Source organism: Ambystoma mexicanum, chromosome 2q (assembly GCF_040938575.1).
Source record: "Ambystoma mexicanum isolate Mex_15411 chromosome 2q, UKY_AmexF1_1, whole genome shotgun sequence".
Taxonomy (NCBI): domain Eukaryota; kingdom Metazoa; phylum Chordata; class Amphibia; order Caudata; family Ambystomatidae; genus Ambystoma; species Ambystoma mexicanum.
The window spans coordinates 1,198,573,794-1,198,588,691 of NC_090924.1; the positions used below are offsets into that span (position 1 = coordinate 1,198,573,794).

The 14,898-nt window shown below is 43.3% G+C and overlaps 1 protein-coding gene across 5 annotated transcripts in view; it reads right to left on the reverse strand.

The window, feature by feature from the left end:
- Window positions 1–14,898, reverse strand: part of ETV1 (ETS variant transcription factor 1) — a 190,158-nt gene that overhangs the window by 158,613 nt on the left and 16,647 nt on the right. For all 5 annotated transcript variants that reach the window (XM_069648595.1, XM_069648596.1, XM_069648594.1 and 2 more), the window contains one exon: window positions 14,376–14,429. In XM_069648595.1, the coding sequence (XP_069504696.1) occupies window positions 14,376–14,429 (54 nt within the window). The remainder of the gene's footprint in view (window positions 1–14,375; window positions 14,430–14,898) is intronic.

The window sequence follows — 14,898 nt, forward strand, 5'->3', positions numbered from 1 at the left end:
TAAAGCAACAAACAATACAATACAGAGGCTTGGCGAACAGTAAACGTTTTCATGAGAAAGGTTCCAGCGCAGTTACTCGCGATCCTGGCTCATGACAATGCAATCACGTCGACGTTTCAAATTTTAGATTTCTCTAAAAGCAAAAGTGTGTTCGTGATCTCTTACTGGAATGACACCAGGGCCAGTTCTAAAGCAAGTCACAAATAGACAAATGCCTATCCAGCCACCAGCAAGGGAATGCTACATTTGTGCAACAAGTGTGGGCACCGTGGCCCAATTGTCAGGTATAAGTGGCAACAAAATGCTACTGTGTCTAAGGTGGCAAATATATTGGCACTGGCTCTCTACACGAGGGGACTATTTTGTGCATTTTGTCTATTGTATTCCACCTCATCCACCAGGCAACACTATCTCTTCCCACAGTGCGAGACAACCTCGCCTACCAGCCCAAGTGACAGCAACTCTAATTGAAGCTGGTGATTGTCTTGCATGGAATTCTCCCCTTGTACCCCATTCACTCTGCCCTTGCTTCACAGTGGCAGCAAACAGATCATACCATGCCAGCCCTGCCCACCCCCTACAAAGAAGGAATCTCAGTGCGGGAGAGGATTGCAAGATCCACCCCCCAAAGGGTAACCCAGAAATGGCAGATGCCATGCCACTACATCTTATGCCTGCCTCTAGCCCCAACCCTCCAAATGTCTTTGGCACACACGCACTCTATCTCTGGAGGATTGCTCAGGGACAACATGCTCGCCTCGGAAGCAAGACGACGCGGAGCACCACAGGTTCGATCCCCACTTAGAAACCTCTGGGTATTAAGCGTGTTACAAATAACCTATCATATCATATCACACAGACACGTGCTGCAGGTAACCCCAAACTCAGTACAGGAAAATCTACCAAAAAACAGCTTATTGGAGAACATTGCAAATACAACCACTCTATGGGGCGCACAGCCACAACCCAGTAACTCTAAACCAGCTGATGCCATGCTGCTAACTCTGCCGAAAGACCATAGTGCCAGGAGCTCATGCTAATTACAGACATGGTGCTTTATAAAATCAATAGAAATGAGTATACCGTTCAATTTCGAGAGACACCCCAGTTGTGTCACAGACATGAGTAAAAGGAACCCCTTGAAATCCGTGTGGCACTTTATTTGGGAGGCTATAATAATGCACCCAATGTTGGGCATGGTGACTACTGAATACAATGGATGACACATGATACTGTCATATTCCTATGATCAAGTAACACTGCATAGCTTGTTAAGAGGGAAATAGGTGGTGAAGCAGCACTGCCAACAGGCAGCAAGAATCCAGAGTTGGCACAGCAGCAAACAAGAAAAACTAGTAGCGTCACTTGCAGGTTTAAAACATCTTCTGCCAAAATAATTAAACCAGCCATTTGCCAAACACTGGCTAGAAGATATTGTCAACAATAATAAAACTGAAGAAATTGAATCTTGTACCAACACTGCAGGCAAGGGAGCCAAGAATACTCTGCATTTTCAGAGTAAGAAAGTTAATTCCTCCGTGTAAGAGCATAGAGGACTGCTTGGGACATAAATGCGTATTGTTAAGGGTGCAGCCGAGGTCACAGGGCTCAAAGGAGATCCTGCATTTTATCCGAAAATGGGACTTGCTTGATTCTGATGTCCATGTCTATATTGCATAAAAACACTTAAAAAAGGTGTACTAGTTGTGTGGGTCCGGTGGAAGTGAATCCATTTCCAATATACTGTGTCAGCAAGTTGTGAGTGTGTGCCTGGTATTTTCCCTAAATTTAAGAGGGGCGATTTCCATTGTGTTGAAGTTGACAAAATCTGTTGTATATGTTGGTTGAGGTTTTGCACTGCTCTTGTGCAAGAGTTCATTGAACAGCTACGTTTTGAGCAGTCTTCAGAAGGACAAGTGGTTGTCTTCTACACGCAGGTCTCTGGGAAGAGAGTTCCTGAATTTGATTGAGAGGAGGGTGAAAAAAGAACCTCCAAGCCATTGCTGTTGGAAGCTTGATTATGATAGGTAATTTATAACGCGCTTAATACCCAGAGGTTTCTAAGAGCAGACCCGGGGATCAAACCTGTGTTGCTCTGTGTCGTCTTGCTTCCAAGGCGAACGTGTTGCCCCTGAGCTATCCTCCCGAGACCCGGCGTGGCACTGTTACTAGTGTTTCTTTCCTGCATTGGTGTTCTACATATTATAAATGCTGTGTTGCTTTCATCCACTATGCAAACAAATGAGTGTCTTAGTTTAATGTTCGGATTAGGCTAAGGGGAAATAAAGAAGGGTATGCGTGGAGAGTGATCATTTGGGAGAATGTTAAGGCTATCCTTAAAGACAGCTCGGCCTGCTCCACAGCGCCACACTTCCACATTTGCTTGACAATTGTGCAACAGAGGGATATTTTCATGTTAATAATTTAAACTGCTGCAGCGTGGGCACAAATGTAACCTTCTAGAGAGACAAGCTGCTTTTATCAGATGCAGCCAGGAAGTGTTACTGCCAGCAAGTCAAAAGACATGGCAAATCTGCCGTCAACATACAAGCCTCTAATTCCGAGAAGCAATGATCATAAAAAGACATGTAACATGTACAAGGAATTCATTTTTCACCATCTGCATTTCCCAACTGTGTGCAACTAAGCTTCCATAAGCAGCACTGCAGCACTAAAAAGTAAACACACCAATCGCATCTCAGTGTACTGTGTGTTCAAAGCTCTCATAAACTCTTATTTTTAGATATTGACCGCTTTTTTTCAGTATAGTCATATGAAATGGCATGTTTATATCAATGCGTAATAAATCTTTGATATTAAATAAAAAAGGTATACCAAAACGAATGACACACGCAGCATTTTCTGTCCAATGTGCAGCAAGAACTTCCTTCAATTGGTATAAGGAGCAAAAGCAAAAATGCCCAGGCCAGATATGAGCCCATATCCTGCAATGTGCTGTTAGATGATACCAGATAGAGCCGGGGACACACTCTTCCAATCCCTCACCTACACCCAGAAGTGGAACACCCAATCTGAAAGGCCCATTCTATCTGGTGCCTTAAACACATTGCCTTAAAATTATCCCTGCCATCCTTCCCACCCTTAATGCATTGCCAGCAAATCTTGATCCTAGTATCCTAGATCACGAATTCAACAATATTATGCTCACCAATCTGGACAGAATTGCCCCTCTCAAACTTAGACCTAGAAAACCAATGGCCCACTTAAACAAATGGTTTATGCCACAACTCAAAGACCTTCACATCCTAAAAAGAAAAAGTGAAAGCAATTGGAGACTCTGCCCCTCCAGTGAGAACAAAGCCAAATTAACCTCACTCTCCTCACACTATAAGAAGGAAGTCTGCCAGGCTAAACGCAACTCTTATGATAAGCGTATTGCCAAATCTAACTCTTGTATGAAAAAACTCTTTTCCATACTTAAAGAACTTGAGTCCCCAATAGCCACACCTGACATCTGCACCAAAGATAAATCTTGGTGTACAGATATCCAACACGCACTAGCCAATAAAATTGACACGCTCCAAAATAAAATTCAGCAAAAAAAAGAAGTTTTGAACCTACAGCACCCGCCTAATATACCCATGCCTAGTGTTCCACCACCGGCATACAATAATACCAAAATGATTAATGCTTCCTTTGCCACAGGCTCTATCCCTGCCAACCTGAAACAGTCTTGGGTGCTCCCCCTCCTTAAGAAACAGACCCCAGACCCTCTCATCCCTACCAATTACCGGCCTATTACCACAGTCCTATTCTTACTCAAAATATTAGATAAAGCCGCCTGCAACCAAATTCAAAAACACCTCGAATTGCATAAACTCCTAGGTAACAGACAATCCGGCTTCCGCCCTCTACACGGAACGGAAACAGCCTTAATAGACTTAAAATCCCAAATAGATGAGCTGCAAGACAAAGGGAAATCCGTACTTCTACTCCTACTTGATCTTTCGGCCGCATTCGACCTGGTCAACCACAAGGTCCTCTGCCGACACCTTGACTCTGCTGCCCACTTCTCCCCGGAAGCCATCAAATGGATTGAATCCTTCCTGAGCGAGAGAACCATGAGAGTCTTCTCTCCCTCGGCAGCAGCAGACCCAAGCCCTATCCTGTGCGGTGGTCCTCAAGGCTGCTGCATCTCACCAACTCTCTGCAACATCTTCACCAAACCCTTGTTCGATGATCTGGACCATCTGGGTATTACCTACACCAATTACGCAGATGATACCCAGATTCTCCTCCCGCTTCTGGGGATCACAGTAAGGGCACGGGGTTGGTGAACAAAGTTTATCTTATATCCAAGCATGGATGGTCACTCATGGCCTATGTTTGAACGATGATAAGACCGAGTTGATAATTTTGGGCTCACAGGCCAACATTAAAAAACGAAGCCAGGAATTTTCTTCATTCAACATTGACGGGAATTCCATTAAAGTCTCCAAGGAGGTAAAAATCCTTGGCTTCTACTTGGACTCCACATTGTCTTTTGATAAACAGATCAAATCCCTGACCTCATCTACGGCCTACACGTGTAAGCTACTCAGAGATGGCAAGCCATTCCGCTCTGATGACAGCTGCTTGATCTTGGCCAGAGCCTTAATACTCTCTAGAATTGATTACTGCAATGCTCTATACAGTGGTGCTAATAAAACGACTATTCAAAAGCTCCAAACCTTACAAAATAATGCCTTAAGAGCAGCCTTAGGCATAGACAAAAGAACCTATATCTCCCACCTTAGACGCCACCACAAATGGCTATCCACGGCCAATAAATTCCAGCTAAAGACGTTATCTTTGACTCATAAAGCTCTTAATAACGCTGCCCCCAGCTACCAAACAGACAAACTGCAGAGAAGAACTTCTTATAGACTAACCAGAGCTGGTAATTCTAACTGCCTGACCATACCTAAATACAAGCTTACCACCATTGGTTGTAATAGCTTCCCTGTACAGGCTGCTAAACGTTGGAACTCTCTACCACAAGACTTGAGAGCTGACCAACCTTACCTACATTTCAGAAAAAATGTTATAAAACACATTATCGCTACAGACCCTTAGCCTCCTACCCTTTATGATATGCCCACTAAATTAGCCTACTTGCGAGCTCCAGTGTTTTTCGGAGGGTATTACTCAGCACTTTGTATTGCTGCTCCAAGCTCATGGTTTATATTTGTAACTAGTTAGGCTGTTTTATTTTATTTCTGTATATCTTTGCACATTCTGTATATTCTGTATTCATGTAAGATCTTTACCTGGTGTATATTTTGTAACTATGTAAGCTTTGCATCTTCATACCTGCTGCGCCCTCTTACCTACGGGTTTGGTGCGCATAACAAATGAATAAACAAACAAACAAACAAACAAACACACAGTAAGTAGCCAGGCAAGAAGTTGCCCAATGTGCCATAGGGAAGGAATCCCTAAGTGGCTGCAACATAAGGGACGCAACATCTCTCCCTCAGGACAGGCCTCTTGAGAAGGTATCCCTAGGTGTTTTCAATAGGGGGGAACTGAAAGCACTGCCCTGGGACAGGCCTCTTGAGAAGGAATCCCTAAATAACTGCAAAAAGAAGGAAGCAAAACCACTGCTTCAAGGCATCTTGAGAACGAATCTCAAAGTGACTGTAACAAGAAAGGAGCAAAATCACAGCCTCAGGACAGGCATCTTGAGAAGGTATCCCTGGGTGTCTGCAACAGAAGGGACGCAAAGTCCCTGCTTCAGGAGAGGCCTCTTGAGAAGGAATCTCTAGGTGTCCGCAATACGAAGGAAGCACAATCATTGCCTCGAGACAGGGCTCTTGAGAAGGAATCCTTAAGTAGCTGCAACAGGAAGGGAGAAAAATCGCTGGCTCAGGACAGGCCACTTGAGAAGGAATCACTAAGAAGCTATAACCAGAGAGGAGCAAAATGACTGCCTCGGGATAGACCTCTTGAGAAGGAATCCCTAGGTGTCTGTAACAGGAGGGAATCAAAATTGGTGCCCTGGGACCGGGCTCTTGAGAAGGAATCCCCAAGTAACTGCAACAAGAAAGGAGAAAAATCACTGCCTCGGGACAGGCCTCTTGAGACGGAATCCTTAAGTGACTGCAACAAGAAGGGAGCAAAATCACTGCCTCAGGGCAGGTCTCTTGTGAAGGAATCCCTAGGTGTCTGCAATAGGAGGCAGCAAAATCACTGCCTCGGAACAGGCTACTTGAGAAGGAATCCCCCATGAAATGCAACAGGAAGGAAGCTAAATCACTGCATCAGGAAGCCCTCTTGAGAAGAAGTCCCCAAAAAACTGCAACAGGAAGGAAGCTAAATCACTGCCTCGGGACAGGCCTCTTGTGAAGGAATCCCTAGGTGTCTGGAACAGGAGGCAAGCAAAATCACTGCCTGAGGGCAGGCCTCTTGTGAAGGAATCCCTAGGTGTCTGGAACAGGCGGCAAGCAAAATCATTGCCTCAGGACAGGCTTCTTGAGAAGAAATCCACAAGTAGCTGAAACATCAAGGAAGCTAAATCACTGCATCAGGAAGGCCTCTTGAGGAGGAATCCCTAAGTGGCTGTAACCAGACAGGAGCAGAATTACTGCCTTACGAGTGGTCTCTTTTTTTGTGGTTTTGTTTGATAGAGTGCAGATTCAGGTGCAAGGAGCAACGGACGCTTTCGAAATGTGGCACATGCAATGAAAATATCTAAATGGGTCTTCAGAAGAACGAAAGAATACGCAAATTGTCTCCACTGTAACATGCAGTATGTAGATGTTTCCATACAAATTCACCAATGATATCCTAAAAAAGCCACTGGATTTTACAATTCAGTAGGTGGTTCATTTGCTTTTTAGCAAAATAACTAAATAATGTTTAACTCTAGTTTCATATATTTCTAGACATGTTTAAAAAACTGTGCAGAGTCTGAAAAAGACAGTCTCCCCAGCATAAGGCACCTGCAATTTTCAGAAACATAGACAGAACATGTTGCCAGGAAGGACCATATTAACAAAACTTGACCAGCGAAAATGCTGATATTTTCCTTATTATTTAGGAATGTGTGCAGCTTGCATCCCCCACGAAGCATACAACAACACCCTGAACAGTCACATATCTCCTTCAGCTTCTCTGTATTTTTGTGAAACAGTATAAAGGTGTGATGATAGCCTCGGAGAAAGAAATATAAAACATCGGCGCGGGAGCTGAGAAGATGGTAGCATCCCAGTCCAAACATGACAAAGTGTATTTGCAGAAGACTGTGTGACTTCCTCCAGCCCCACCACCCCTTTAGTAATTCAATAGCATCACATTCACAAGTGCACTTGTGTGAGGCAGGCGTGCTACTGAACAGCACCCAATAATGCTGCAATACAGTGCAACATGTGAGCTGCAAAGCAAGTGGAATACAGCAATGAATGCAAATGAGTGCTGAAAACAAAACTGAGGATCACATATGGGTTCTTATATGATAATGATAACGATGTGTTATTTATATAGTGCCTTTATCCAAAGCGCTTTACAGAGCACATATTTACATACATTATCACCCAACTGAAATTGGTACTCATTTATGGACCTCGGAAGAATGAAAGGCTGAGTTGGCCTTGCCGGGATTCGAACCTGCAACCTGCAGATCACGCTCAAACCGCTGAGCTACCTCACTGCTGAGCTACCTTACCGCGCTAGGGCTGGCGCAATGGCTTGAAGCACCAGCTAGCAAGAACCTATTACAGAACCCACCCGCCTTACATGAAACCTAGTATAACCATCACTTTCACCATAGCTCATTCACACCTCCCTTGACCTTTACCACTAGGGTCGCCTTTCGAGCAGTCAGGAATACGCTTTTAATCCTGGGCAAATCATGTCATCTTACTGTTCCAGAAATACTATGTTTGCCAGAAATACTATGTTTGCCAAAACTGGGAGCAGTTCGACAGGCACGTATTTTTTTCACTATATATATATATAAACAAAATGAAACTTCATACAACCACCCCATCAAAAGAAATGTTCATGAATGCATGAACTTCATTCCATATCAATTTCTTGGATATGATGACCTCTTAATTCACTGAAATGCACCTCCTTTCACTTTATCAGGGAGCATTGATGGCAGGGTGATGACTGGCTCTTTTCTATTATATTATGTTTCTGGGTTTTATACCATGCTCTGCTGCAATTTGCATCGACTCTTGGCCCTCTGCCAGAACTCAAAGAGAGGCTGGGTTTGGTTACTAGAGAAAGAGGTAACATGCTAGATAGCGTTGCTGCTGCGTGAATGCGTGCAGAGCCGAATTACCTGATTTCTTAGTATGGGCCAGTTTCAAGGTAGTCCGTGCCCCAAGCACTTGAGGCTTCTGTGTCTGGAGATGAGCCTCTGATGCTTGTTCTGTGAAGGTGTGGTAGCCAGGACAGTGCTCTATATGCTGGGTGAAGAGGTGTAGGGTTCTGGTTATTAAGGCGTGATAATTTGACGCAAGCGGGTGGCTCAGCTGGAATGGGTTTTGTGTTGGAGTTTAGAATTTGAGCATGTTAGTGTGAGGTGCAATCAGCAGATAAGTTGATGGCCCTTCGGAGGTACACCTCAGGAAGGGTAATTGTGAGGGGGTATCCTAAGGCGTCCTGCAATGGGCCAGTGTTTCCAGTAGCAGACATAAATGATCATAACTTATGTTAGAGAATGACAGGTCAGGGGAATACATAGACGTGAGCAGGCAGCAGTGGGTACTAAGCCATCAATGGAGTGAAATCGCTCGGGGGGTGGGGGGAATCTCTGTAAGGGCCACCAGGTACAGAATTTCAGTGATTACATGAAAGTAAAAACACAATGGAACACAATTACAGTGGCGCATGCATGGGGCTAAATTAAAGTGGTACACATATGAGAAAAACTACAATGTGATACGCTAGAGCTAAATTACAGTGCAACATATGAGAGTAAAATCAGTGCAGAATCGCAAACCTGGAAACAATACAAGACTACTGTGAAAACCTGTGTACACTGGCAAAGGTGCGGGTTTTCATTAACACAGTAGGACCACTATATATCCTAAGGCAACAGTTCCCTCTAGTGGTGACAACAGGCAAAGGTACTGCATCAGACAAACCTACAGGGACAGATATAAATCTGGCCTTTTATTATACTGTTAGATTAGAAGATAGAATGTAGATTGGTGAGCAGGCTAGTGAGGGGATCAAAAAAGAAGCTGCATAACATGGCCCAGCAATGCATGAAAAACACATAAAAGGCAAACAAACAAATGTGTAGTCATAGCAAGGCATGAGGACAAAAAAAGGTGTTCCTACCACTGGCCTCTGCTGATAACTCCCCTTTCACTTTCTCACTTTACTACTATCAAACCCAGTCTATTTCTCTCGTGCAAATAGATACACTGTACTCCATGTGCAACAGGGATTGAGGAACTGTCACGTGAAGGGAGCAGGCTAACTGGGGACCCCACTCACTACCATGAGCAAAATGTTGAGAATTATAGGAGGCATCCTCTTTTATATTCCGAGAAAAAGCTGCCCAAGATATGAAAACCTGAGACGCTCATTTCAGCTTGCTTAGTATTTTTGTTGGCGGGCTGACAGGCACCTCATATCTCACACTAGCATTCATAGGTTTGTCCTCAGTGGGGCCTGCTGGAACATATCTTATCAGACAGAGGGTGCATGCTAGGTTTTTTGTTCCTGGGAGCCTCTAATTAAAACTTAGATGTTAATGATTATTTCACTCCATCTGTCAATGAGCCATTGCAGTTCAGCAAGGCAAACAGGTTTTGAAATGTTGCAATTATGTTCTAAATTATGTTCTAACATCACCCACATTCCTCATAATTTACGGATTCTAAAACCAATCCAGAATTATGCAATGTCCACAAGTAGTGAAAACATTTCCTCAACTAGTCCAAGTATTACAGATGCATACATCAGTCAGAATGCATGTTTCCCTACATTTCCTCACGGAAATAGATAGATACCAAGCAGTAGGGATGGGCAATATGCATCGAGTTTTGGAGCTATACCAATATATATTCAAAAGTCATATAGGATTAGACAATATCGTTATCATCGAGATATATGTATATATATCTGTCACCAATTAAATTAAGATGATAAATCAATATGACAAAATGCCACCTAATCCCTACTTCCGTGTGTATATATAGGGATGTGTATCGTACTTGCATTTTTTTGTTAGGATTGCCATTATTGTTGTGATGATGTCCTTTTGAATCAATTGCAATTTTAGGATGAGGTTAGCTGACAATGTTAGAGTTGTGTTTTGCATTTACTATTCAGTATTATTACTGTTGAGCATTTAACTATTGAGATATATGTCGTATATTTCCATTCAGCCCACAAATATCGAGAAATAACTTTTGGTCCATATCGTCCAGCCCTACCAAGGAGCCAGCCACCCTAATCCTCTATATAATTATGCTATATAATTATGCTGGAACATCAATAGTGGATCTACATGGATCAAGGGACCACTTTTTATGCGAAACATAGAGTAGGTCTGGAGTGGGGCGACACAGCACAGGCCGCAAAGGGGTAAGTGCAGGAAATTAGTAACCTAGACCTCACTTTTTTTTAGAATGTTTTGCTTGAAGAGGAAAGTCTTAAATCCTTCTTAAATTGCAGGAGAGAGGGGGCATGATATCACAAGTTGTATAAAGAGTCTGGGGGCATACTGAGCAAAATCTAGATTTAGCCCTCCCCTATTTAGTGCATTTCCTGGTGTCCATGTCAATGACTGAGGAGGTTACCGGAGTAGTACAGGTTGAGGAAATGTCCACAAGCTTGCCATTTTCCAGCAATTTTCGGTGATGCCTTGTGAACTTTCATGCAGGTTGGGAGTAAATAAATAGCAATGAACAGGAGGGAGCAAACCTGACACTCTACTGGGTGGTTTTGGGCAGCTCGCTCAAAGAACATTTTGGAAAAACTTGGCTAAAATGGCTCCACACAACTTTCTCAAGATATTGGATTGGCAGTTTTGAAGGTGAACACATGGGACATTCCGATCAGAGTTCCAGATAAGGTTTTTAAGTATGTGTATCTTACTCCCTATTTTTTAAGTCTGGATTAAAAAAATATTCAAGAGAGTAAAATGGTAAATGACATTCCACGTAGCAGTATTTTTGAGGTTAGTAAAATACACTTTAATTGAAACTGTTTTTGTTCTCCATACTTCCTTGCACCTAGTAATTCATGCAAATTAAAATATTTTTTGCATTAATGTTCCTTTTCAGATCAGGTTGCGTCTATAGTAGTGGAGCTCCTTCCTAGGCACTAAATTGCTGGTACCGCTGATTGTAACACATCAGTGCAGCATTGTGGATCCAAGCAGGGGTCAGGATCTTATGTGCCTTTTTCTTTTCTATTTTTTGTTCAGCAAATGTTTACTCTTCATATTCTTTTTTTGGAGCATTTGCCTTTTATTAGGGAGTAAAAGTCACTTTTCTGCCTCGTATCTGTAGGTCTGCATCCAGCCTACAGGACAATTATGTGTGCCTGTTGGAACATATATGATTCAGTACATAATATATTGTGCCATTTTCACACTTTTGAAATGTCAATCCGATTTTAACAGAAATTACAGCATTTTTAAATATTGTTCATAAAATACAAACGCATCACAGATTTTGTGGTAGATAGTAAAATGCAACCTCAGTTGCTGATTAACAAAACACAACTGAAAAAGATATTGGGGCGCGATGTCACTGCATGACTGGTTGCATCAAATGCATCTAGTGTTGATCAAATAACCCATGGTGCTATTAATTACATTAGGGGTTCAGTGAGTATTCTAGGATGGTGTTAATAATAAGAGCTCAACGGTGCTGCTCAAACATTAAATTTACATTCAATGTACCAGCCACGTACCAGTTTTACCTTGCAGAAGAAAGCATGCAAGTCATTGGCCACTGAAAATTGTGACATGCCAGTTTCACTTTTTTCATTAAGCATTTTGCCATGCAACCCCACTGTCCCCAGAAAATTGCCATGCTAGCTTCTCATTGCAACCAGAAAAACACAATACCAATTTCACATTTTCCCAGAAATTTGCCGGGTATTTTCCACTTTCTTCAAAAATGTGGCACAGGCTGCTTTCACCCTGCGCCCTGAAAATGTACCCACACCTCAAGGTACCTTCCAACACAAGCAGATGTGTAAACACATACACTCAGTCAAGATGGCCTCCTATAACTCATGGACACGATAATACTGGCATCTGTGCCCCACACCAGCCGGAGTGTCTGGTCAAAAAGTATTTAGTGACCCCCACTTCTGAGCAAAGGTGAATCACACTGAACTGATGCACATGCACCCCCTGTCCCAGTTTGTCCCTCGGGTTAGATATGGAGTCAACGATCTTTGCTCAACTTGTCACTGTAGGGTGTATCAGCCCATTTCCCTATACTTGGAGCGGCATTAGGGAGTGAAGGCAAGAATGGGACATGGTCTACCAGTGTCAGCATGTGGTAGCACTTGGCTCCAGGCAATGAGTTTATCATGCGTGTGGGTTGGCACTGCACTGAAGTGTAGGCTCCGCCCTGTACACATCTGCAATACAGCATATGGTTCTAACTCTCAGTCCTTGCATTTGCAAAGACTCTCATGGGGTGTATGACGTTGCATGCAGATTTCTGCTGTTGTGTCATATATTACTGCAGCCTGGAGAGCCAGGCTTCCATTCACCAAGCATTATACTTGAACAGCATTTGTAAATAATATACTCCATGCTGTTTCGTTGCCTTTATTCCTTATAGGTATTTTACTCTTTTATTTCTTTACCTGTTAATGAAGAATAATTTGTATGATGTTTAGGAATTGAATTGGTAACTTATTTACGTGTCCTACACTATATATCTATTGTTATTTGGGATACAATGAGACCTCTTCATATATAAAGCTGAATGTATGTGTACATGTGTGTGTGTTTGTCCGGCTATACAAATCCACATTGTTGAACCCACATCTACCATATTTAGCATGGATTTCTCTTTGTAGTCTATGTTTGGATGTAAAAATCGTATATGCGAGAGCAAATTTTAGATGCTAATAACTTCCATCGCCAGTATTCACATTTAAGAGAGCATTGCATAACATATTGGACTATATTCTTTTTTCACTTGCTCTGGCCTTCACTTTTGATGAACCTGGATTTCATGGACCGCCTGGCATGTCACATGCACCCGTATGCAGTCATTTGCCAAGCTAATAGCTGTATATGCTCACTGTACAGCATGAGGGCCTCATCTCCGAGCAAGTGATCGCTGTAAAATGGGAAGTATTCTGTAGGGAAATAGATTTTTGTAAAAGAACTGCTTGGATATCCTTTCTATGGCTGATAAAAGCAATAATGTCTTTCACGTGCGGGTTTTATGGCAGGATAATGTCCTCTCCGGGTTTAAGGTTTTTGGCATCACTTTCAAATGCATGCATTATCTCTTCAATAACAAACAATAATAACGCTGAGTAGTGCTCTGTGGCGGCTGTTCATGCGCCATCAGGCTGATAAGATAGCTCAACGAGTTAACTTGCTGGCCGCAGACTCTTGAGCCCAGCATGCAGGACACAGGCCTGCACTCCACCTGGGCGCTCTCCTGCCTTCACCCTTCGAGTTTAGAAAAGAGAGTACCATTAAATTGGGTCCCACCGACGCCTATTCTTACAGATCTTCACAGCATTCGGGATCTGGGAAATGTGGTATTATTAGGATTACATAATGGCGTAAACGTTCCGCACCCCTTCCTAAAACGTTCCGCCTCCTGTCACCTGTCCTATGACTGAACGCGCCCCAACACTGCTGGCTATTCAGAAGCACCCGCCTGTGCGAGATATCTACATATCAGAACTTAGCCTTTGAAAATGTGTGTCCTCCATGGCAGGAGGCGAGAAGGCCGCCATATATCTACATCACCCGGGTGACTTTCTCAGAGTCTGGCACAGAGATGACGTCCAGGTCCTTGGGGACGGGGGATGGATAACTGCTGCATTCCGTGGCTTTGAAACCTCATTTCCATGTCTATAGTAGTGGGAAGTTCTCTTCAAAACAACTCCCCCCCCACCACCACCACTCACACACAGACAGACACACACTTGCGCCAAGTAATAACAGGAAATGGGACCCCATGCATCAAGGTCACGCCCGCTGACAATTTCGCCTGCTGTGTCTGCACTTCAAACCACGCCCACCGAAGACAAAAGTAACAGAATCCATTCATTCATGCGATGGCCCACGTCAGCAAACAAACATGCCATATCCTTGAGAGCTAAAAATGCCCCGCGGACGCCATGGAGATTTCAATGAGACTGTAAAACATGTTTTAAAGGACACACGCGACAGATGAGTCAGATGCTGTACTTACAATTTTCCGTCTGAAAGTCGGGCACAAACTGCTCGTCATTGTCAGGTACCTGAGCTGAAGAGAGAAGAGAGAACATTTTTGAGAGGAGCACGGGTAGTCAGGCGCGCGCCACATGGAATGCTTGGCTAGGCGGCAGTTTCTATACATTTCAACAACACGTATGCAGTAATAACATAGACGTGAACTGTCATACCGGCCTGTGCCTATCTTTCATTTTTCTGCATTCTGCTGGTACGGGTCAGACACAGGGATGGACGTACCATGCATGGTGTTAAATGTGCGATTTTCCACCAGATAAACACACGGATTGCACGATTTACATTAAGCGATAATGGGTTCCTGTTACATAAACTGTTCATTGCATGGGGGGGGCAATGCCTAGGTTAGCATTTACGTGCTGCCAAGTCCCCTCCATTCAATTTAACTGGACTGCAAAACGAATTGCAAAATGAAATACTAAAAACGGCCCCAAAACGCCTTTACGCCTTATTTTTGCCCTCGTTGTTCCTAAAATAGTATCTGC